Source organism: Pithys albifrons, chromosome Z (genome assembly GCF_047495875.1).
Source record: "Pithys albifrons albifrons isolate INPA30051 chromosome Z, PitAlb_v1, whole genome shotgun sequence".
NCBI classification, from domain to species: domain Eukaryota; kingdom Metazoa; phylum Chordata; class Aves; order Passeriformes; family Thamnophilidae; genus Pithys; species Pithys albifrons.
Genome location: NC_092497.1, coordinates 70,581,772 through 70,606,863, shown reverse-complemented (window position 1 = coordinate 70,606,863; position 25,092 = coordinate 70,581,772). Strand labels below are relative to the sequence as shown.

The following is a 25,092-nucleotide window of genomic DNA, read 5'->3' as shown; positions in this document are numbered from 1 at the left end:
TTTTTAAATGATGCCTGCCTGTGCTGAATAAAGTGCTAACTTGCACCTTGCATTTCAAACTGTGTCCTGAGCAGCCATCCAGTTGGTACAACACCAGCTGAATTCCCAGAGGCTGCTGTTCAATCAGGCTTGACTGCAATTATCATGTCAATATTTTGTGCTCCGATATGCAGATATGCACACATGCAAACTGCATAATACCTTCTTCTCCATGGAATGTTGACTTATGTTCAATGTTCTGAGAATTTTTAATGAAACAGGATATTAAACTTTCATTAACTGTGGAAAATCACAATTATTTGACCTTATACAAAAAGGTTGTACTGTTATGTGCTTTTATTCTGTCCACTTTATTGAGTGGTAATAACTGGGGAGTACATTTTATTTTAAATTCAGAGTGACAAAGTGGTAATGGCCATTTAAAAATGGCTTAGATCTGTTTATTTCCTTGTCTTCCTGTCATTCTGTTTCCTGTTAATTCACACAACAGCAAAATAATGGTTTCAGAAAGCTTCTTCACAATATTTATCACCACTTCAAAAGATGTAAGATACAGATTTTTAATTGTTTTTCAATTAACATAGGCAATCTATATTGCCCATTCACACAGTACATTCACTTATCCTCTTGCATTAAAAGTACTTGCCATTTTCCGTACATCTGCATATTGTCAATCACTGAAGAATCTATGTCAACCTGTTTAATGTTTCTTCCACAATGTGCTGTTCACAGGATGCTGCAAACCACAGCATAAACTCCTGCAATTACCTTTCTAAAAATTCTTTGGTTATTTATGATCTCTTACTTTTCAGCCATATTTTTGTCCATTTCCCCAGCTTTAGACAGGTGTAAGTCTCCAGGAAGAACAAAAACGAAACTCTCAATCACTAGAACTAACATTCAAGTTGCCACTGTTTCAGAGTGGCCTGAAATGATAAATCCATTCTTTCTCTTTCTTAAGACCTGCAAGACACAGCACAGTCGAAATTTAGGTGTGGAAAAAAAATCTATGTAAGGCAAGCTTGCCAAATATAACTATCTGTAAGGGTATCATCTAGCATAATACAATCCCCATGTACATCTACCAAGTCTCGTATGACTGTCACAGTTTGATCATCAATGGATCCTGCTACATCCTCTTCCAGAAGAAAGGAGAGAAGTCAGGTAGAAGCCCTAGAGGAAAATTAGTCTGTTGACTTATCAAGATCTCATGTACAGAAGGAGAGTCTTGAAGCAGAGCTCTGTAGTTTGCAAAAATATTTCAAAACCTTTGACACTCTCATCTGAACTCCAGCTTCATTACAGTTTACAATTTACCTAGTAAGCGGTATTTTCTAGCATGTTTTTCAAATCATGAAAAAAGGCAGTGAACTAGAAATAGCGTGCTCTTTACATAATACTGAGATCAATTGTATTTAAAGTAGCTGGAAAGTATACTAACATGAGTAGTAGTTTTACAATGACTTGTTTGAAAATACCTGGAGGCTTTTACATATCCCAAAGGCATTTCTCATTTGCACAGTAAAGATAATTTTTTGTTTATATCTGAATATTAAATTGGGAATATAGTTACAGTTATCCAGCAAGAACTGCAAAGACTGCTGAAAAGTATAATATCATTGATGTATTACAGGAATCAGCAGCACAGCCATAAAAAGGTACAATCTACATTTCTACAATTTTAGGGCAGGCAAACTTCTACTTTGGGACCATGAAAGCATTTCAAAATATCAGACAAATAATGGCAAGGTACTATTAATTTCCCCCTTAGTCCTCCAAATTATACATTTTACATTTTTCTGGTTTGTTTGGAAAAAGATACTATAAGCAATTGTCTGCTACACAAATAAATTAGCTGACTCTACAGCTAGTACTGCTCACTCATCTCCTCCTAATATATGTATTTTTTTTCTTTCATCACAGATCTGTGGTGTAAGTCATAAGGTTCCAAGTGGACATGTTGTCCCGTATCTCCTTATTCTTGTCACTGTAATGTCCCAAAGAAAGTCCATCTGTCTCTTTCACCAATATAATGACTGAAAACTATTGGACAGTATTGTTTGATTCTTTATATATGCCTACACTTTCTTAGGTAGCCTGCTTCCATGATGTGTCTGCCTTCTGACACCAGGTACTCTCAAACAAAGATTGGTGGGCACTGAGGGTTTCTCAGTTAGGGAATTTGTGATGGAAAGAACAAATTGGAAAAGGAAGCTATGCAAATATTGGTGGCATTCATGTCACAAGAAGAACCAGCAAAAGGTTCAAATCTATTTCTTTGTTTCTATCCCAAAATCTCCCTGTAAGCCAGGGCAAGATGGAAAATGTTATCAATTTGGTTATGACGAGGTCAATGTTGTTCCTAATATAAATGAGACGGAGAAAAACACAAAACACTTTTAAGATTTAAGCTGGTTTTTATCAGATTGGAGCGTAAATTTTCAATTTCCAGCTTACCTGATACAACCATGTAAAATACAGAAAAATGGTCTGCAAACAGCACAGATCTCCCAAATGACATGATTCAGGAATCATTTTGCTTGTAACTATTACTTTGTAATCCCATCTCTTAAACACTTTAAATCCACATATTTTTCTCAGATTACCAAAGTCAGAAAATCACTTGTCCCATAATGTTCTGGACAGCAGCAGTAGCAGATTCTCAGGAAAGTTAATCAATGTATTGGAACTGAGATAAACTGACACTAACATAAAAAAATATAATATTTTACTGCTATAAGGTAGGGAGTAAGACAAAACTTTTCTAAAAGGATGACAGTGTGAAGAGGTGCAGTCATGAAACTGAAGCCACTTACGAAATTATGGAAAGTTACAGCTGAAAAAGTTCAGAGAGGATATATGGGGCTGTAATTTGCTTGTGCAGAAGATTCACAGGTAAAGTCGGGCTAGAAACTATTTCCAAAGCAGGAATTAGACCACTCTCAGGCAAAAAAAGATGAAGATACATCAATTAAAGGGGAAAATACACACTGTTGTTCAATCTGTCAAATCAAAACAACCCCAAAGTTCAAAGTTGTGATTAATAAAATTCTTATATACTGAATGGGTTTTATCCAAACCTTTTCCAGGATACATAGGGGTAATAACACCTAAAAAGATGCTGTGGAAGCAATTTCTTCTTTCTTTATTCCATAATTCAGAGACGTATGAGAAAGGTATGATATAGATGTATAGCTTTGAGTTCACAGAGTTGTTCTAAGGCATTACTGGTTTTCTGAAGGAGGAGAGAACATAAGAAAACTAGACAAGCACCTTAACAGGAGTATGCCACTCACAAACCTCTGCATAAAGTGCAACGCAGATACACGGAATATATCCTTACCTTCATACATAATAGACCATTATTATAAATGAGAGTTATTAAGCAAGCCTTCTGATAAGTTGAATACTACATTAAATGGGTTTCACAAACATTTCCTACCATTGCAAAACAACTCAACTCATTATCATGTTTGTGTGCATCAAGGTGGTATCTAAGAGCCCCACGTTCATTGCATGAATCAGAATAACATACACATAGTTACCAATTTCTGTTCTAAATAAAGCATAAAATAATTCAAAGCAAGGGATAACTACCAAGCATAAAAATGGTCCTAGACATGAAGAATAACAAAACAAGAAGCAAACTGTATCTTATATAAGCACACAATTCAAGAACTCCAAGTAATTCATTTATGCACCACTATTTAAATGCAAGCTTTCTAACATCTCTATGCTTTAATTTGTCCTAATATCCTGGGTATTTTTATATGCAACATGAATAAAAAATGTTAGTAAGCCTGAACACCTGTTTCTGCCTTCCTAAGCTTCAAGTGAAAGAGCTACAATTTTCCATATTGCTCAGCTATCTATAAAATGTGGTTAAGTCAGAAGATTTTTGACATAGTCATTGGTGAATTCTGAAGTAACAGCTATCTTAAAAATAAGATGCATGTCCTTACACTGTCCATTTCTTCCTCTGGATATGAATGCTTTAGAATACTGGGTTTAGTTACATGATCACACCATACTTTGGCAAAAAATTGTATTGCTTTATACAAGGCAGAATACAGAATACTTTGAATACTATGTTCCAAATAGTGACTAGGAGGGGATCTCATCAATACACATAAATATCTCAAAGGTGGGTAGCAAGAGGATGGTGCCAGACTCTGTTCAGTGGTGTCCAGCAACAGGATGAGGAGCAACGGTCATAACATTGAACAAAAGAAGTTCCACTTCAATGAGGAAGAACTTCTTTACATTGGGGGTGTCAGAGCACTGGAACAGCTGCCCAGGGAGGTCATGGAGTCTCCCTCTCTGGAGACATTTAAAATCCACCTGGTCACATTCCTGTGTAACCTGCTCTAGGTGATTGCCTAGGGTGGTTGGGCTGGATGATCTCCAGAAGTCCCTTCCAAACCTGTGAAATGTACTTCCAGCTAAAGAAATTAATGATATATTTTCAAAAGTGTAGGAACATGTAATGATCAAGTCCAGAAAGGAAAGATGTGAACAAACAAAACACACCTTCTAAGATCAAAGCACTGAACAGAAACTTAAAGGAGCCAGGACACCTCCTGGCTCTATGACAAGCTTCCCAGGCAAAATTAGCAAGCCATTTAAAGAAGTCAAAATCCATTTTCAGTTTTTAAAAAAATCCACTTTTTTATTTTAAAAGCAGGAACTCATGGTACCTTAAAGGAATTGAGTGTTTGAATTCTGACAGTCACATTGCCAACTCATTCCATTTTCCGCATCTTCAGCCTAAAAAATTCTGCATTTATAAATATTAGCATTCCAAAGCAATCAATCATATACAGCAATGATTAACCAACATTTATAGGAATCAGATAATAGTAAGTATCATGAAGAAATCACCACCATTACTATCCTCAGAGCAACAAGCTGTGGAAGTAGTATCTCACTTGTCTGTGCTGATGGAGAAAGAAGCTTTTATCAGTCAGAAAAAACGTTTTTACCCAGAGGGTGGTTGGGCACTGGAACAAGCTCCCCAGGGAAGTGATCACAGCACCAGACCTGTGGGAGTTCAAATGTTTGGATGATACTCTTAGACACATGGTGTGACTCTTGAGGATGTCCTGCACAGGCCCAGGAGCTGGGCTCTGATTTTGATGGGTCCCTTCCAACTTGGCATTTCTTTGATTCTTTGATAGTTATCTTTTCCGTTATCGTGCCTCAGCTTTTCATTTCATTAGGAATGCAGATAAACATAATTTACATATATATATATGTGTGTGTGTGTATATATATATATATATATAAAAAAAACTGTTATTCAACAAATTATGATACTAGAAAATGTCATTTACATCCTCCTGCTCTTTCAATAGAAACACAAAACACACAGTACGTTTTTATAATTTTAAAATTGTATTCAGCTACAGCACAGCAATCTCATTTAAAGGAGATTTTGAAGCATGCTTCAACTTGCACCAAAAAAAGGAAACCTGCAATGTATTCTAGGCACGTTTCACAAAAATTAACAAACTTTTTTAACGTATTTTTAAAATCCTACATAGCTCTCATCCAGAAGGATAAAGAACAATCTATCAGCAGGAGAGGTTGGTTGTTGATTTGAGCATCACGTTAAATCTTCAAACTCACCTTTCCACAACCAAGCTGACAGCTTGTGTAAGATGGACTTGAGACTTGCAGGTGTTTCCATAGAGTCCACACAAATTCTTTATCAGCCTTAGAAATAGGAAAAAAAGAGGATAAAAATATATTACAAGTATGCTATGCCTTTTATAGACAAAAAAGTTATACTGAGCATTTTAAAAAAGAAAATTACAAAAAAAAATACATTCTAGTGAGAATTTCCTACAAGCTACTCACTGTTCCATGAATGACAACACACAGCAAATGGTTCTCTTGAATAAACAAGATTTTAAGCATATAGAATTTTGAAGACAAATACCTACAATCAACAAAAAAAGTGTATATGATGTGACACATGGGAGAAGAAATTTATATTAGTCAAACAAGGCTGCCTTTTGCTATACCTGTTATTTCTAGCAGCTGGACACAATTTCTATTACATACTAAGTCCGGAATACGTGCTTCAACATTAAGTTTTACCACATGTAGCTCATTGACTTTATTGCAAGATATACAGTAAATCAGACTTCTAACACACACTCAGGTAGCCTGCAGTATACAAAGCTTTCGAAAAAACTCAAGTGAGAGCAAGAAAACAATGTTCTTTAAAAACAGGCTTTAGAAAGTTTGTGAAAACTAGGGGTCAGATAAAAGCTTTTCCACATTTATATCTTCTCCTACATATTGGTTGTTATTTTTCACTGGTGTATTTTTATTTCAGTATGATTTTATTACTGGAAACTCCAATTAGTTATTTACAATCTAAAAACAAATGTTAATTACATTAAAATGTCAGGGGAGAAAAGGAAAGACCAGAAAAGGATGAAGACAAAGAGAACAGTAAGAAAGCATATATACATAAACTATGGTCCAGACTAAGATGAAACCTTCTGAAACAGCCTAACATAAAATGGGGGATTAATCAGCCCAAACCATCATATTGGCAGCTAGGTCTATTCAATAGGCAAAAATCATGAGAATGCAGCTATGTCTACCAGATTTTTAGAAACACAGAGTCATTTACAGTGAAAAAGACATTTATGATCAATGCATATAAAATTACTAACCTAACACTGCCAAGTCCACCACTAATCCCTAAGCATGACATCTACATGGCTGTTAAATACCTCCAGGGATGGTGACTACCCCATCTTCTTAGGCAGCCTGTTGCAATGTCTGATAACCTTCTGCGTGAAGAAATTTTTTCTAATATAAAATTTAAATGTTAAAAAGAAAATGGAATTTGCCTGAGCGCAATACACAAGCCAAAGGGAAACGCAACACTATTACAGCTATCCATTTCTCGGCTTCCTTCTTATCCCAGGTTTTTGGAACTTAATCTAGGTAGATACCACAGATATCACTAGTTAACCAGAACTCCATTACAATCATCTGAACAAAAAACACAGTACCTCATCTCTGCACAACTCTATCTTGATTATAAAGTGAAACAGAAGACCTAAGTTCCCACTTTTAACTCCACCCTTTCATTTCTGCAAAGGTTTCTCATTTCATTTCCTTTTTCCCTGATTTCTCATTTTTTAAGAACAAGAACAAATTGCACCTTTGGTCACAGTATTGTGAGCTTATGACTTGAAACAGTTAAAAGCAATGGTCATCCAAGAGACATCCAAGAGCTGAAAAGCACAAGTTTGACAAGCCTCACAAGGGTCAATAAAGACCAGACACTGTATGATTAGAGTAAAACTCAGCAGTAGAAAATGTTTTTCCAACTTTGGCTGACTTTTTCATTCATTTGCTTCTGATCAGTTTTGCCTTCTAGGAAGCAAACTTGAACTTCACATGCAATATCAGTACATAACAAATCACTCCATCTTAATGTTTCTTTTCTTCAGAACAGGAAAACAGCTATCTTCAATATAAAATCAAAAGACCTCTCTAAAGCTAGTAGATTTTTATGAAAATTTATCAGTGTACTGATTCCAAATTGGTTCATCAAGTAACACCACAACAGACAAACACACTGAATTATGGATTTAACAAACCTTAGAATTTATTATAGAAACAGAAGAGATAGTTGCACCTATTTTTCCATGATTTTTGAGGAAAGCTTCATGTCTTTCCTTCAACTTTAGAAATGCATTATCATTTGATTTTTAAAATTGCAGAGAAGTGAGGTAATGCTGAACTTACTGGAAAACATAAGAAAAAATGCTGAGCAAGTGAAAAGTGAGGGGATTCATGACCGTTGGTTTAAAAAATATCCTCCTCCTCACACAATTGCAATTTCTAGTTCACATTTATTTAAATCTTTAATTGCCATCAACTGCTTCAACCAAGTAAAGAATGAAACTTAATGGGGATTTGATGCATTATCAGACTCAAAAAATTCAATCACCTACTGCAAGAAAACACACCACCAACAAATCCAGCCACTTTGTGAATGTGTTAGAAAGCAAATAAAACAAAGGTCTTAAAATTTAAGACGATTATCAGCTTATACAGAATGGACTACACAGAAGGAGTTCCAGAGAGTACCCAACTGGATCATGGTGCATTACACTGAATAACCACATTCACTTTTTGAAGAAAGCTAACACCAAAACTACATCATACACCATATAAATAAGAATTCAAATTATTTTGCATCAGTATCCAAGTTTTTTTTCAGCAGACGTGCTAAATACAGATTAACTTTCAGCTCAGAATTAGTTAAAAGACAAACATAAGCTTGATATTAATAATTGGGTTACTCAGTGCAGGTAAGAAGACAGCTAATTTTCTCTTTTTTTTTTTTTAGTACAATCTCTGATTGTGTGCTATCACCTTATGCACTTAGTGTTCTGAATTTTTATGCATCTAGTCTGAAAGATGATAAAAACTGTGCACTTGTTTCACGTGTCCTCAAAAAAGACACCATCTCCCAAAATACCCTGCCACGCGACCTGAAGAGTCAACCTGGCATGACCTACTACTTCTCAGTCAGAAACAGAATGAAAAATAAAAATGTTTTTCAGATTTGAAAAAGCTGCTGCAAGCTTCCAAAAAGCATTAGGATCTATACAGAAACTGGATTCTGAGTAATTTTAACATCTTAAAAAATCTTGTGATGATGCTGGGAATCCAGGGAGGGAAAAGATAAAACAAACACCAAGCCACAAAGCCAAACTAAACCTCACTAAATAACAGCAATGGAAATGTGATTTCTTTTTAATTACTTAGAATCACATTAAATCAGTTGTTCTTATACTCTTAAGACACTTTCAGTATAAGGCAATCTTTGAACAATGGATAACAGGAATAAACCACTGTATCTAGTTTTAAAATCATTTTAATTCAAATTGTTCAGCTGATCAGTGATATGCAGAACAGAACTGAAGTGCAAATAATGCTTGAGCCTTTTTCATATATTTAATAAAGAATTCACTATGTATTTATACTATACTTAAAATCACTAACAAATTGGACTAGGGGCCATGAAATCACTACAGCAGAGAGAAAACCCAATATAACGAAGTGGTAATAGTATTCCACCTGCAAACTCTCATAAAATCTTGAGTCAAACAGTCAAGGTTTCTGACGCCAACTGATGAGCTCATGAGCTCTGTTCAGTTCAGTTTTGTTGCCAGTTTAACGACTTGGATTTGCTTATAATCATGCTTCCTTAGCTTTCCCCTTTACTGTCCTGTACACAAGACCACAATAGTAGCTGCTGGGTTTCCTGCTTATATTTTTATACACCAGGAGAACTGAGGTACTTGGGTTTCTGTATGACTCCGAGAAGCACTATCAAACACCATATGATTCCCTCCAAGCAGCACTGTCTGCTTGCTGCGCTACCCTGCGGGCTCCAACACACTTCAATTCCCAGTGAGGAAACAGCTCAAGGCATCACAAAAATGGTGCAACTCTCAGACACTTCTAAGCATAGCATTCCTCTATTACAAAAAACAGCAAGAAGGGAAAACTACAGTAACAGGTACTGAATTTTTCTTAATGAACAATGTATGTATGTACAATACACAATGAGGAAAGTTTCACATCTCTTCCATAATTTTTCCCGAGTACCCAGCAGGTACTGAGTCTCTGGCAACCAAGTTTCTTACCCAAACTTTGCCAAGCCTTATAGCAACTGGCCTTTTGATGAGAAAACTATAAAATATGAAGTTTCACTGAACATTCCTGAAGAGAACACAACAGCCAGGTACAAATGATCTGTTTTAACTGAATAAACAGTTTGGGTTAACCTCTAATCACCTATAGCTATTCCACAAGCAGACTACTTTAAAAATTGTCCAAGGAAAAATGAAACCAGCTCCAGATTTTACACATGTGAGTGAGTAATTGCTACTCCTTACATAACTAAGTTCCACAAGATTTCTGTGTTAAAATAACAGTAAATGAAACAAAATATAAAAACTCATGCTAAATGGAAAATAAAAAATCTTCCTTGCAGTAAGGAACACTGAATATGCACTAAGCAAACTTCAAAGAACAGGCCAAGTAGTGTCCAATAAATAATAAATAAATAACAACAGCAACCACCACAAAACACATAAAAAGCCTTCACAAATCCTATGGAAATAAGTTAAAAGTCACTGAAGCTTCCAAAACTGCCAAACAATGCTATTACAATACATGTTTATTTTTGATGACAGGAACTGGCATTAAAAGTTACTAAAGCAACCTATGAATGAGCACACACAGAACTGCACAGCAATACTGTAATTACATCAGCAAATATTCTAATTTAAATCACCAAATGCTATGTACTTGACATGTACTTGAATTTCTGTAAATGTACACAAAACTAAGCAGTATCCTACCTAAGCAGACTTCTGCCAAAAAATAAAGACACAAATGTATCTTCAAATACACCTTACCAGTAAAAATAAACAAACAACTCCCCAAGCACAAACGAAAACCAAACCAAAAAAAAACCAACAACTTCAGCTGCAGTGAAAATATATGAATTTTACTTGCAAAAACAAAGTTTATACAGAAATATATCCACAATTTTTCACTGTAACAATAAAGTATTAGTAAAAAAATAGTCAAGTTACATTAAGTCATTGTAATACATAACCTTCTTATATTTAACATGCCAAATATTTTAAGAGCTAAAACTGTTTCATTTACATCTATGTAATGTAATTAATTAAGCATTTTGTATAACAGAATGACTACTAGCTAGAAATTATTACAGTTTCAAGATGAAAAGAAGTTTAAACAGTCTTTTTAGGCTCTTGGCAGAATTAATGGACTTGGTAAAGCTGTTCCCTGAATGATCTTGGAAGCCAAACAATTTCTTTCGAAAAAAGGCTGCTTAGACTGTCTAAAGTTGGCAAAGAAAAACACTGCAGCTGTCAAGGCCTGGGATGTATCAATCTTCAGCTTACCCAAGGAATATTTAGCCTACTCAAGTGTACGGTAACAGCTCAAGAGGTCAGCAGGAGTGTACCTTGAACAGCTGAGATCTTACAGACACCAGGCAGAATACAGATGTCATTTGAAAGTTGGCAAAAATTTCTCATTAAAACTAACATTACTCACAACACATCTAATGTCAGATGAAGATACTGAACCTGCAACCAAGTTTGCATGCCAGGACATAAAAATTCTGAAAGAAAAGACCTAGTGCACTGCATATCCCCCAAAAAATGGCATTTTTCTCTCAGACTACACTGAAAGTGGCTGTAGCTCAGTGTCATGCTGAAAGACATACAGAAATGTAGAGTACCTTAGGCCTAGGATGTGTACTTTGCAAAATAAACTGAATTTTTTCTTACTGATTTTTAACAGCCCACGTTTTCATGGCATAACTAGGTATGTATGTATGTATATGTATGGCCAAACTTCACAAACGAAGATTTGGGAAGGGCTGTCCCCACGTGGGTGTGCCCTTCCAGCCTGCGCAGTGGATATTTTAGGTGAGGCACAGCGTGAGCAGAACTGGCCCCACCGTTTAAGTCCTGAGGTTCATCTGCCACGGCCGAGCGAGCTTGGACGGTGCCAGTGAAGTCCTCAGGACTAGAACCTACAGCACCCGGCATTTCCCAGGAGGTCTCCCATTCAAGTACTAATCCGGGGCTGACCCTGCTGAGCTTCCGAGATCTGACGGGATCGGATGTCAGGGAGGCATAACTAGGTACAGCAAAAATATTTGCTTTCAAGTGAAGTCATGAAGTTATACAACACCAGTATAACCAAAGAACCCCTAGGACTTATAAGCAGGGAAAGACAAATATCCTTATATAAGGTAAAACTTGTTTGCTTTTGGAAGGGAGATCCAAGCATAAATATTGCTCTGGATACTTTATATCAAAAGTATGTAAAACTGTATCAATATTGCAGTTATTTGTCCAATGGAAACTTAAAAGCAACCTAAACATAGCATGTTTCAAGTACTTTTATACTGCTTTATCAAAGAGAATTAGCTGGCAATTTTTTTATAAGTAATGATACTGAATTAATATAGGAAAACTTCTAAATTAGCAGTAAAAGAAGTGCCAAAAACATAAGCTGTGTATTTTTTTTTCCTCAGAGGAACCACGTATTCATGACAGTTTGGGTATTAAACATACCCAAAGTACGTTTAGTTTTTGTTTACTTATCTATCATACACTGTGTTGAGAACAAGGATTAACTGAAAAACCTCTTTCTTCGGTGTAAATTCATACCTCAGGCATCTCAGGTGCCTACCATTTGAAATCAGTACTTTTTTGTTATTTCAAAGTATGTTAACTACTCTCAGTGTTCAGATCGTACCTTAAATCTTGTCAGCATTAAAAATCATTTTCACCAACTAGGAAGATACTATCTTCTGAAATCTGGAACAGCCCCAGAGCCATAAAAAACAAAACCCTATCTCCAATGTATTCAAACCCAACAAACAAACAACCTCTTCCCCGCGCCACCAATCATCACTACAAAAGTACAGGACACAGACTTTCAGTTTAGTTCTTTAACCAGTAGATATCCCCAAAAGAAAAAACAAAACAGCTACGAGGACAGAGGGAGCTACTGTTAATTTTTAGTAAGAACTCTATAATGATTACATACTGACAATTTCCTGTATTATGAAGTGAGTATTTAAAACTCACATAATTGTGAGGCTGGAAGAATTCATATGGAAATGCAAACTATTACTTGGGGGGGGGAGAAGTGGCATAAAAAAACCCAAAAGCACAGAAAATAACCTGGCTGGTAGAACCACTGAACCACCAACAAGAAAAGTGTTATTTGGACTGTTTCAGACTCCCCTAACACCTAGTGTACTTTTGACTAAACAGCTCAAACCTTTAATCGAGCTGACATACACACTTCACATGCAAGTGACAGACTTGCTTCTTTCTTGATGTCTCACAGGACTTTTAAACTTATCAGTGTTGCATTCTGTCAGTTCAGACTCTTTTGATCCTGCTGTGCCAGAGTTTCTTTGTGATTTCCAGTCACATATTATATTCTAAATAGTCTCTCTACAACTCATCCAGTCCTGCTGAGTGGTCACAGCAAAGAATACTCTTTTTACAGTGCCTATCTTTGAGGTGCTATGCCTTTCAATAAGCTAAAAAGTCACTATAAGACCAGTCTGTAACTCACAAGAAAACTTAGAACCTCAAACACACCAAGCTTTTAAGATAACTCTAGGTTATTTTCAAGTTCATTTCAGTAATTATCAGGTAGAGGTTTATAAGAAGGCTGTAAGTGACCCGTCCAGACTGACAGCTTTTTTGAATAGATGCCATCAGCAAAAAAGAGCATTTCCCCCTTCTCAGCCAATTCCTTAGTGTTACAGCATAAGTGATACAAAACCAGCATGTAAATTTATTATATTAGAAAAATAAGTTTAATATATCTTCCAGGCATAATTTTTTCAAAGAATTTCCCGTTATCTTGTCTCTGTTGGTAGTTCTGGCAACAAATACCCATTTGAATCAAAAACTGAAAAATTCAGTATACTGCTTCACTTAAATATATATGTAGAATATAAAAAATTGTGCATAAATATACAAACACTCCCTACATTGTATTCTTACTCATAAGCATTGAAAGCAACAGGCACCATAAAAATAACATAGTGTTGTCACATTACAACAATAAGGCAATAATAGTGGTCTAAGCAAAACTACCACCCAACTTGTACTAGTCCATCAGTGCGACAAAAAGGCAGCAATCCATTTAACTGAATAAATTTATTACACATTCTTAATTAATATAAATAACTGACTGTGGCACTACTAGATAAGAAACATAAGGTGTTCCCTGATAATGACAGTCAATGAATTAACATCACAGAAGTCAGATCAGTACCATCACAGCAGAAAGGAACGAAGATAAACATGCATTAAATGGTAGAGAGAATTTACCAGATACACACAGACCTATCACACACAATGTCACCCTCCCTGAATACCAAAAAGTCAATTACTTAGTTCTTCAGTGAGCACACAGGATTCCTGCATCCCTTCATTCACCAGTAAAACCTTCCACCAACAGTCGCTTTGCTGAATGCTTCACATTGGACACAGAGCACTGGGTGGATATAATATTTTTTATCAAAGAAGAGAAGATATGAGATAGTAAAAGCTTTAATACTTTTACAGATGAAGGATAGGATAAGATCTGTAAGCTTTCATTTCAAGCTGTATGTCTCTAAATTACTAACTGTAGTCATTGAAATAACTTAAATAGAAGATGCACAGAATTGAATAAGACATGAATTTTCTAAGTCACATAGATGTTTTCTGGAAGCACTGTGATTCTGAGAGTTATTTTAACAATTCAATCACTTATTTGAGAGCACAGGCTAATCTAAGAGCTTCAGAGTAGCTCTCAGAACTGTTTTTTATTTAAATATAATGCTCCAGATTAATATATTCGTAATACATTTGAGATTTTCACTGCATTCAAGAATACAGGAAAGGACAAACAGTTTTATTTTACAGAGAATATGACCATATGCATATATCTGGCTATATTCACTCTGAATTACCATGACTAGCTATGAAGAATTTGGGGCCATTATGTCAGCTCTGCCTGAAATGACATTATATTATTTTCCAAATCCTGTGAAACTGTGGACAGACAGAAGAATATTTGCATATCTGGTAAGTCATGAGCTAAACAGTACCTGAAATAGTTGAAACAGTGCGCTCTTAATAACAAAGGCCAAGATTATCTGAAGTTATTCTTAAAGAAGAGAATACCTCCTTCCAAATCCAAAACAGTTTCATCCGAAAACCAGACCAGCTACAGTCTTTCTCTTCCCCACTGAATCTCTTAACTACACGGTAAATCTAGACATCAAAGTGTGTTCTAGAGGCCCCCTCAGTGCAGTAAAATGCAACGTCCTTTACTGACAAATACAATGCTTTGTTGTTCCCATAACAGGTAGCTTTTCATTCATGTCTATGTTATAACAGTCAGATAAAGTCCCGGTGACTGGAGGAAAGGGAGTTTCACACCTCTTCTTAAAAAGGGTAAATAGAAGGATCCTGGGAACCAGCAACCTGTCAGCATTACCACAGGGCTGAGTAAAATCATGTAACAGATGCTCTTGGAGGCTATGAAAAGACATATGGGTGACAAGGAGGAGATGAGAAACAGACAACATACTTCACCAAGGACAAACTGTGCCTGACTGTCAAACGGTTCTATAAAATGGAATGATGCATCACTAAATAAATGAAGAGCTATGGATGTCACCTGCCTAAATTTCTGTAAAGGCTTTAATACAGACACCTACAACATTCTTGTTGAGTTTGATAGATGGACTATTAGATGGGTAAGGACTGGGCTGGACAGCCTTGTCCAGAGAGTTACAGTTAACAGCTCAATGCCCTTACGGAAACCAACAACAAGAGGTGTCCCTCCAAGGTCCACCGAGACCAACACTGTTTAATACCTTCATAAATGTATCTTCATGATATAAACAGTACCAAGCTGAATGGTGCAGTTCCTGTATGAGCAGGAAGGGATGCCACCCTGATGGAGGGACACTGAGAGGCTTGAGCAGACTCATGCAAATCTCAAAGTTCAAATAAGGCCAAGTGCAAGGTCTTGCACCTGGGTTGGGCAACCCCCAATATCTATAATACAGACTGTGGGATGAATTGATTGAGAGGAGTCCTGTGGAAAATGACTTGGAGGTACTGGTGGACAAAAAGCTGAACATGAGCCAGCAACGTGCACTTGCAGACCAGAAAGCTCCCTGTATCCTGGGCTGCAGCAAAAGCCTGGCATGTCAAGGGAGACAATTCTCCCTCTCCAGTCTGCTGTTGTGAGAGCTCACCTGAAATACTGTGTCCAGCCCTGTGAACCCCAGCACCAGAAAAGACATGGCTGTATCAGAACAGGTCTGTAACAAGGCCACAAAACTGATCAGAGCCCCACGACACCTCTCTGTGAAAAAAGAATGGGAGAGTTGGGTTAATGTAGCCTGAAAAATGCTTACAAGAGATGTGACTGCGACCTTTCAATACCTAAAGTACAAGACAGCCTTTTCACCAATGCCTGAAATGACAGGAGAAGAGGTAACAGTTTTAAATTGAATACTTTTACTTTTAAAAACGTTTACATTTGGATTAAATGTAGATTTAGATTTGATTCAAAGAAAGTGTGGACAACTGGATGCTGTGGCAATGGCAGAAGCTCACAGATCCCCCATCACTAGAAGTACTCAAAGACAAGGTGGATATGGTTTTGAGGAACATAATCTACTGAAAGACATTCCTGGGTGAGGAGGCTGGACTAGATAATCTTTAAAGTTCCTTCCAACCCACACACTAGCTTGGGCAATTTGAAATACTCACAGAGAGACATACTGTGAGTATGTAACTAGTCTATGAAACCCAAAAGTACATTTTTTTGTTTAAATCTCACTCTCAGCTCATCTTCAGTTTTACTCAAATATTCTAAGCCAGTATTTTTAAAAAGAAGATCAGGCATGTAAAATTTCATTCTAGTTAACTGAATTTTGTCAAAAGTAAAAGAAAACAAACTTAACTATTCAACAACACTACTTCTGTCTATAATACATAAAGAGTAAGGCCTTTACTAATAACACCTGTACTAACTAGACTCAGGTGATTTATAGTCCTTATGGCAATATAAGAGAATAAAATAACAATAAACCACCCAAAGCACTAAACAGCTGCCATCCCTTGGCACCAATAAATATGTGGTCTTGGCTTAATCACTAATAAAAGAAATTAGCACTTAATGAATGGAAGCATGAAACACTTTGTCCCATTTTGAAAGAACAGTATGGGTATCAACAATTCATCCAGAATAAATACTGACACACTCAAATTCTCACACTGGTAATTCGCAAAAATTTCAATTTTGGTCACAAGGTCAGAAGAATAAGAACAATGCTGACATAAAAACACATCACCAGGAAGGAACTATGGGTTTGGGGGTTTTAATTTACTTTCGATTCTCAGCTATTGATTTAAAACCATTTCTATTACGTACAATTGACATGCATCTCCAATAGCTATTTATCTACTATGAAGTAACACCATGTCTTGGTGTGTTAGTTAATACACTTTTCATGTTAACTTGTAAATAAAGGGAGGGTGCTAAAGCTATTTATATATCAATGGTATCATGGCTACACTATTTTCAGTGGGTGTCACGGATGTTAAATTGGTCTAGGACCAATGCATGCATCTGCTTTTTCAGATAATAAAGTATCTTCCATGAGAAAAATTAGTGATAGCAATCTTATCTGTTATCAGTGCTAATGACAGCAATGAGAATGTTTTACAACCCTCCCTGACATACAAAGTGATCAAAATAATACAGTTCCACTGCCCATGAAGTACTGTTCTTCTGCAAACACACTCTGAAATAAGACATGAAGACTAGAATAGGTCTATGCACAGCTTTTCACAACAGCAAAAAACATAATGCATGAAACAAAGTCAGAAGCAACAAAGACCCTGACACTCCACTTGTACAAAGTGACAGCCCACCTTTCTTGATCCTAGTCTGCCCAAAAATGCCCACAGGTACACACAGTCCATTCTTAAAGATTTCCCTCCAATTCCCACTAATAAAGAGAAGCAAAAGCAGCAGCAACTACAGGAAAATCTCTATTTTCCATCTGTTTTTATCACTCTTTGACAGAAAGTGTGGAAATTCTACCAGTGAATCTGCTCCAGAAAAACAGACAGATTACTGATTAGTTCCTAACTTTCTGACTAATAGAGAGCTATCTGGTTTTTAATGTATGAGCTGCATTTGTAAATCGAAAACCATTCAGGGCCGTATGGTTCCTCTGACTAAACAATATGACCTGCAGACCACTGGTGGCTGACAGACCGTACCTTTTGGGCCATGAGTATAAACTGTGCAGAGTACCATGCAGGGGTGTACTAAATTCCTAACACAGAAAAGCAGCAGGGATTATAAGCATCACTGACAGAAAAAGCACATGAGCTAGAGAAGATAACACAAACAAGATGCAGTGGTTTTAGCTAGGCCTCAAATTAGCAGACTCAGAGAATCTATGTGGATTGGAAGACAGCTCTCACCTGACTGGGTAACCAAGGAAATATTTCATACCAGATGACGCAAACCTAAGATATGGGGCAGCAGTGGGAGGTGTCAGGTCAGTTCCATCATGGCTGCACTAAGATGATGATGTCTGGCAGCTCCTCTACTGTGCTAGGCCCTGCTCCTGCTGCCGCTGCTTGCATTTTGTTTGAGTTCAGGGAAGCAGAAATATTTTGTTGTTATACTTTCTCTTTCTTGCAGGGTGTCTTTTAGAGTACTCATAGATTTAGAGTAATACACTTCATATTTACTGGGGAGTGGGAAGTTATTTCTTGTTATATATGTATAACTTGTGTGTGTGTGTTATATTGTAGTTTCTTCTTAATTTTCTCTTTTCTGTATAAATACATGTAGTTAGTTTCAGCATAAACCTGGTTTTGAGGGGTTTTTTTTCCTCTCCCTCTTCTTTTCCCCTTAGCTGGTTGGGGGAGGAGGAACCCTTTTCACTCTGTCCTGGATAGTTGGCATTTTGCCTGCTCAACTCAGGACACAAGAGCTCCCTAAAAGCAGTATATAAATTTACTTGCAAAAAACCCCACCAGAGTACTTCAATAAGTACAAAGTTAGAAAAGAAGTCCTGAATTAGGAAAACAGCACCATTTTAGCAGCAAGAAATGTAATCTTATCCTTGAAAGCAAAACTGCAATGAACAAAATGAAGACTGATGGTAGGGACTTTTATAACCAATAATGGGTAAATTTTTAAGACACTTGTTTGAACTTAAAACATCATTTTCAACAAATAAAGAGATCTTAGGTTGAAAAATATGAAATTAAGCTGAACAAACCAAATTCCTCTTGTGAGAATCACCAACAGCATAAGCAAACCCAGAAGGTATGTGCTTGCTTCTTCCAATTTTCTGTATTACCAGCACTATAGGACACTGCTGGATGTGGAAAACCCAGTCTCAAATCACACAGTCTTGTTCAAAGCAAGGATTTCATGAAGTTTCCCATCACAGAATACTTGAAAGAACCATTTCTATCTTTTTTAGTTACATAATAGTGGGCATGAAAGTGTTTGCACTCTGGCAAGAGAGTTAAGAGTTAGGACACCAAATACATATCCTCTGCTTCAGGAATGCAAACTATTTTACACCAAATGAAATACCTTTCATCAAAAAACCAAACCAAACTAAAACAAAAAAAAGACTGCAGGAAACCAACCAGGAAATATGGCACAAATCAATATAAAGTAAACAGGTGGTTTAAAGAAATACACAAGATTAAAGACAAACCACATGAAAGCTAAAAAAAGTACTGTTGGCTCAGAAACCCCATTCCAAAATGAGGTTTCAGATATACAGCCTATCACTCCCCTTCCCCCCACAAAAAAAGGAAACAAACTAACCAGTCTCATTTCCTTCATTGGAGCCACCATGCTTTGCAAAAACAACACATCCATCTACCCCACTCTCAAAAACATACAAGAAAGCAAGCTCGGGTAAAACAGCAGCCAGATCTTTTAAACATCAAGCAGAAACAAAAACTCCTGGGAGTAATAAGAACACAGGTACTGAAGATCTTCCATGGAAGGATCTTGAAATTCTATGGTCATAAGCAGCAGCACAAACCCCTCAAACAGAACGTAGCAGTTAACACAAACAATAGAGATAAGGTGTGTCAGATCTTACTTTTTCATCTTTGTCTTTCCACTGGCCCCCAAAAACATCAAGCCTGACACAGAAATGTAAAAAGGTCCCAACAGAAACACGAATTTTAAAAATAAAAAACAATTTCTTGCTTTCTTTTCAATTGTTTTCACAAAGAATTACTTAATTTCTCACGTAATTCTCAAGTAAAATAAGGAGTACTAAAATTAAAAGTGACTATCAAAATAATTACACAATACTTTATTGCAGACACAACCATAATTTTCCCAAACAAACCACTACAGAGGTGTAACTTCTCAGCTTTGTACACGACTCCTCACTAGACAATTTGGTAGCTTTGGGCTACTTCCTTAATTTGACTTTTTCATTTTTGCAAATTCCCTCACAGAAGTACAAATCAACATCAGTTTTCACAGAGTGACTGCACCAAAATTGTTGTGCTTTTAACATGTCCTACTCCAAGATCTGGCTTATTACGATTCAAGCTCCCAGAACACCTTCAGGAGTATTAAGGAAAATATTAAATACTGAAAACCAAGGCTGCAACAGTCAAGACTTACCAACAGAATCTCAGCTTTAGAAAAGAACAAAAATAAAGGGAGCAAAGAAAAACAGGAAGTCTTAAAAATACCGTCTTTGACCCTGTAGGAACCTTCAATTGATGGGAAGTGTTATCTTAAAAGACAGAATAAATCTAAGAACTTCGTTTTGAACAGAAGGGGTGCCATCCCAGATGAGTAAAAGGGTCAGGTGCTCTAGGATTCTGCTGCAGAATAGAGAAAACATCCAGAAGTAGATGCCTGTAATGCCTGTGGTTAGAGCAAATAGTGCACAATATTCCACCAAGACTCAGAACCTTCCTTAGCCAGAAAAGACTCCTGTGTATTCAGCCAATGGACCCCACTTACCATGAATGGGCTGCAGTCCCCAGAAAAGACTTCATTTCAGAAACACAGTTTGTATTACAGGGAATGTAACAGTCAAGAAAGTGTGTAGAAGAGAAACTTGGCCTAATTAGTTCACATGCTAGATAACCACTGGATAGATACATCTATTTTCTAAAACTTTGTCTAGTGTTTCCTATCCTAGAACCAATTAAAACTTTCACCATCAATCACTTGATAAATGTCTCTTTTCCTTTGGAAAAAATATCCAAGAGGCTAACATCTAAACAAATACATAACACCAATCCATTAGTTCTGCTACACTGTTAAACTATTAAATTAGAATCATATGGGAAGTTGGAAGCTGTTTTTGGAAGTGCAGTTTATGCATCTGTGAGTGTGTTATTCAGAAGGAAAAAAAAAAAGGAAAAACCAGGCAATTTCATCTTGCTGCATTAAAACTTAATACCTTCTCACTGACACTTTCATAAAAACATTCAAAAAACATTTCTATCCAAAATGCCTGCTAAGGCAGCCTACAGAAGGGATAACCCTACACAAGACCATGGAACCAAGGATAAGCAAAATCTCACTAGAAACTGAAACATTTTTAAGTGAGGGCCTCCATACACCTCCACAGGTTGTCTGGAGGGATTCCAGTCTCCAGTCATGGGATTATGCAAAACCTAACTGGACACCATCCTGGACAATCTGTTCCAGAGTGGGGTGCAACAGATGCTCTCAAGAGGTCCCTTCCAACACAAATGGCTTCATGATCCTCTTTAAAACTATCTAGAAATTTTAGGAGACAGCACAAGAACCAAAGAAGTTCTTAGATGTAAGTAAAACTAAATAAAACAGCAGATCAAATAAAATTCTGCTAAAGGAATTAGCTGGCCAGCAAAATCTTTGTATTTTAACTGTGAAGAAGCCAGAAAAACACAATATTGACATTACGCATATGAACTTGTGTTTTCAAATAGCCTGTCATATTTGAAGTTTTCACATGAAATATGATCTTAAAATTGATTAACCATCCGCAAATAATTTCATCAGTTGACTTCTAAACCAGTTGATGAATCTTATTGAAGTCTATTTTAGTTCCCATTCAAATTCAGAATATCTTCATGAAACTTTTTTAAAAAGTTTATTTATCTCAAATAAATCCTACATTGAAAAGGTGCATGATTGACTAGATTATCACCCCTTTTATGTATTAAAATCTGTTTTCCCCATTCTTTACATAATATACAGAAGCTTAAGTCGAAACTTATTGATAGATTAGTAACATGGTAAAGCATGTAGGCAGCTACACTGCAATGCTTTCAGAGGAATCCTGCTTATAGATTACTGCTCCCCTTTCCTTTTATTTTATTAATGACCTGAAATAAGTCCTGAAGACATGCATCCTCTGTCATTAGAAGGGCCGTATATATTACATTCTATCTCGCGCTGGAGAAATTACTGTGGAACACTGACTGGCTTCTGTTCTCAAACACAGGACTGTCTTCCTGTTCTTTTTCCACCTGCTTCCCTCCCAGAACACTCTCTCATCTGACAAAAGACAAAGATACAAGAAAGGCAAAATAATACGCAAGAGATTTAAAATAAATACATTTAAAATATTTTCTGTTTTCTGGCTTCAAAATGATTGGAATGTGCTCATGAAGAAACAAGTAGAAATGCACATCTAATTGAATGACTCTAAAGGGGAAATCAGATGCTTAACTACAATTTGTGTGCATCAAGTTACATTATCAAAGTGATCAGAAATGCAGATTTATACTCTTTACTTCCAAGTTTCCATTATTTATAATACTCTTCAAAAATATTACATTCTACTAGGCTTTACTAATATATAATTTATGTTCAACTATCAAATGAACAGAGCTCAGAGCCTTCCTTCTGCCTCCACCTAATTTTGTCTGATAGTGCACATCTGCATATTAGGAAGAGTAAACTACATAAAGAGTTTTCTGAACTTCTCCCACAAGACACTGAAGATATTCCCAAATCATTCAGCATTGTTCAGCATTTCCAAACAGGAATTTCACTGACAGCTCCCTTTCCCCATAGATCTCCTATGAAATACATTTTTTCACGAAGTCTGGATTCTACCCAGGGCAGCAACAGTGCCAGTTGTCAGGTGTACCAAAGCTGCTTGGAAAAGGGAACCTCAACTCACTCTAAAGTGGGTGCTTTCTTCTGATGATCATGTCAGCCCAGGCCTTCATGGCTTTAACCAGATCCCATCCCACGTGAAAATACTGGTTTGGCTTCCAGCAAGCGAGAAAGCATCCACAGCACGAGGCTTCACCTTCCTCTCTGCTGTATACTTTCGGTGTAACCCACATGTTTGGCAGAGAATTGTCACTGACTTCTGTAACGATTTTATATTTTCAGGAAATACACCTGAAGTCAGCCATAAACGATTACTCAGAAAAATGAGGGCAGTGTACCTATGAAGGGAAGTCACAAGGGTAACTTTTGAAAGTACACCCATAACTACTCATTAAATCCTCCTTCCCCAGAAACGATTTGGGGATACTTAATCCCGCTGCAACGTTGGGCAAGAGATTAAATGACCTCCAGAGGTTACTTCAAGACCTGCATTTCTCTAAAACCGCTCTGCCTGTTCATTTTCCCCCGGAGATGCACAAGGTAGCATCCCGGGATTAATGCCGTTACGATTCAGGCAAATCATCGTGGCTTCGGTGGAGGAATGAAAAAGCTCTCAGGACAGGTGGCTTCGGCCAGGACAAGGGCGCGGGACCGGCTGAATTCACCTTCCGGAGGTGTCCCGTGCCCCGCGGTGTCCCCGGGAGCGGAACGCGAATCCCGAGGCTCAGGGCACCTGCCGGCCCGGCCCCGGGCGACCCCTCGCCCCGTGCTCCAGTACCTGGCAGCGACTCAGCTCCTCCGCCAGACCCAGCCGCTCTTGCTCCAGCTCCGCCACCCGCCGCGCCGCCGCCTCCGCGCCCCCCGAGGCCATCTCCGAGAACCTCTCGCCGCAAGTGCCGCAGGGACAGCGAGGATACAGGAGGGGCCGCGCACGGCGGAGCGCGCTGACGCCGCCGCCACCCGCAACGGGGACAGGGCAGAAGCTCCGAGGCCGCACACGCCGGGGGCGGGCAGGGCAGGGCAGGACAGGACAGGGCAGGACAGGACAGGGCAGGACAGGACAGGGCAGGACAGGGCAGGGCAGGGCAGGGCAGGGCAGGGCAGGGCAGGACAGGGCAGGGCAGGACAGGGCAGGGCAGGGCAGGACAGGGCAGGGCAGGACAGGACAGGGCAGGGCAGGGCAGGGCAGGGCAGGGCAGGGCAGGGCAGGGCAGGGCAGGGCAGGGCAGGGCAGGGCAGGGCAGGGCAGGGCAGAACAGGAAGGGCGCGCCGAGCCCGCTCACTCCGCTCACTCTGCCCCTTCGCCGCGGCCGCGCGGGCGGCGCCGGAAGCCACGGGGAGCGGAGGACGCGGTGCAATGACGTCACGGCCCCACTGCCCCGGCGCGGACAGGGCGCGAGGGCGCGTTTGAATTCGCCGCCCGGGCCGCGGGGCCGCGCATGCGCCGTGCAGGGCGCGCCGTACGGTTCGTGGGGCGCGGGAATTCCTCGGGAATATCGGCCGGGCGGGCTCTGCCAGCACCTCACTCCACTCGGCCGCGCGTTCCGGCCTTTCCTTTCCCCCCGGGCCAGAAGCAGGTACTACCTAGCCAAGGTGCTGAGAGAAGGATGTTGGAAATGCCTGGGAATCCAGCGGATTTTTGTCCTTCCTGAGACGTGGGAGCATCTGTGTGGCATCTCTGTTGACATGCCAGATATTTACGTATGAACCGTGCAGATCACAGACTCACAGCATGACAGAATGAGCAAGGTTGTAAGGGAGCATAGTGGGCCATCAGTCCAACCTCCTGCTCGGGCAGGGCCATCCCAGAGCACGTGGCATGGGATTGTGTCCAGGCTATCCTTGTCTCCAGTGAGGGAGACTCTGCAACCTCTGGGCAATCTGTTCTAGTGCTCGGTCACTCACACATTAAAGTTCTTCCTCATGTTTAGGCAGAACTCAGTGACTTACTGAGCCAGCTGGATCCTAACAAGTCTATGGGACCAGATGGGATCCATCCCAAGGTGATGAAGGAGCTGGCAGAAGAGCTTGCCAAACTGCTCTCCATCATCTTCCAACAGTCCTGGCTCTCTGGGGAAGTCCCAGACGATTGGAGGTTGGCCAATGTCACCCCAATCCACAAAAAGGGCTGCAAGCAGGACCCTGGCAACTACAGGCCTGTCAGCCTGACCTCCGTGCCTGGCAGGGTTATGGAGCAGTTCATCCTGAGTGCAATCACACAGCACCTTCAGGATGGACAAGGGATTAGACCCAGCCAGCATGGGTTTAGGAGGGGCAGGTCCTGTCTGACCAACCTGATCTCTTTTTACGATCAGGTGACCCACCTGG

At 38.7% G+C, this 25,092-nt stretch overlaps 1 protein-coding gene across 1 annotated transcript in view; it reads right to left on the bottom strand.

Annotated features, from left to right (window-relative positions):
- Positions 1 to 23,347, bottom strand: part of CNTLN (centlein) — a 200,530-nt gene extending 177,183 nt beyond the window's left edge. Inside the window, 3 exon segments of the mRNA XM_071581574.1 lie at positions 5,629 to 5,715; positions 15,878 to 15,962; positions 23,332 to 23,347. Coding sequence (XP_071437675.1) covers positions 5,629 to 5,715; positions 15,878 to 15,962; positions 23,332 to 23,347 — 188 coding nt within the window.
- Positions 23,348 to 25,092: the final 1,745 nt, after the last annotated feature.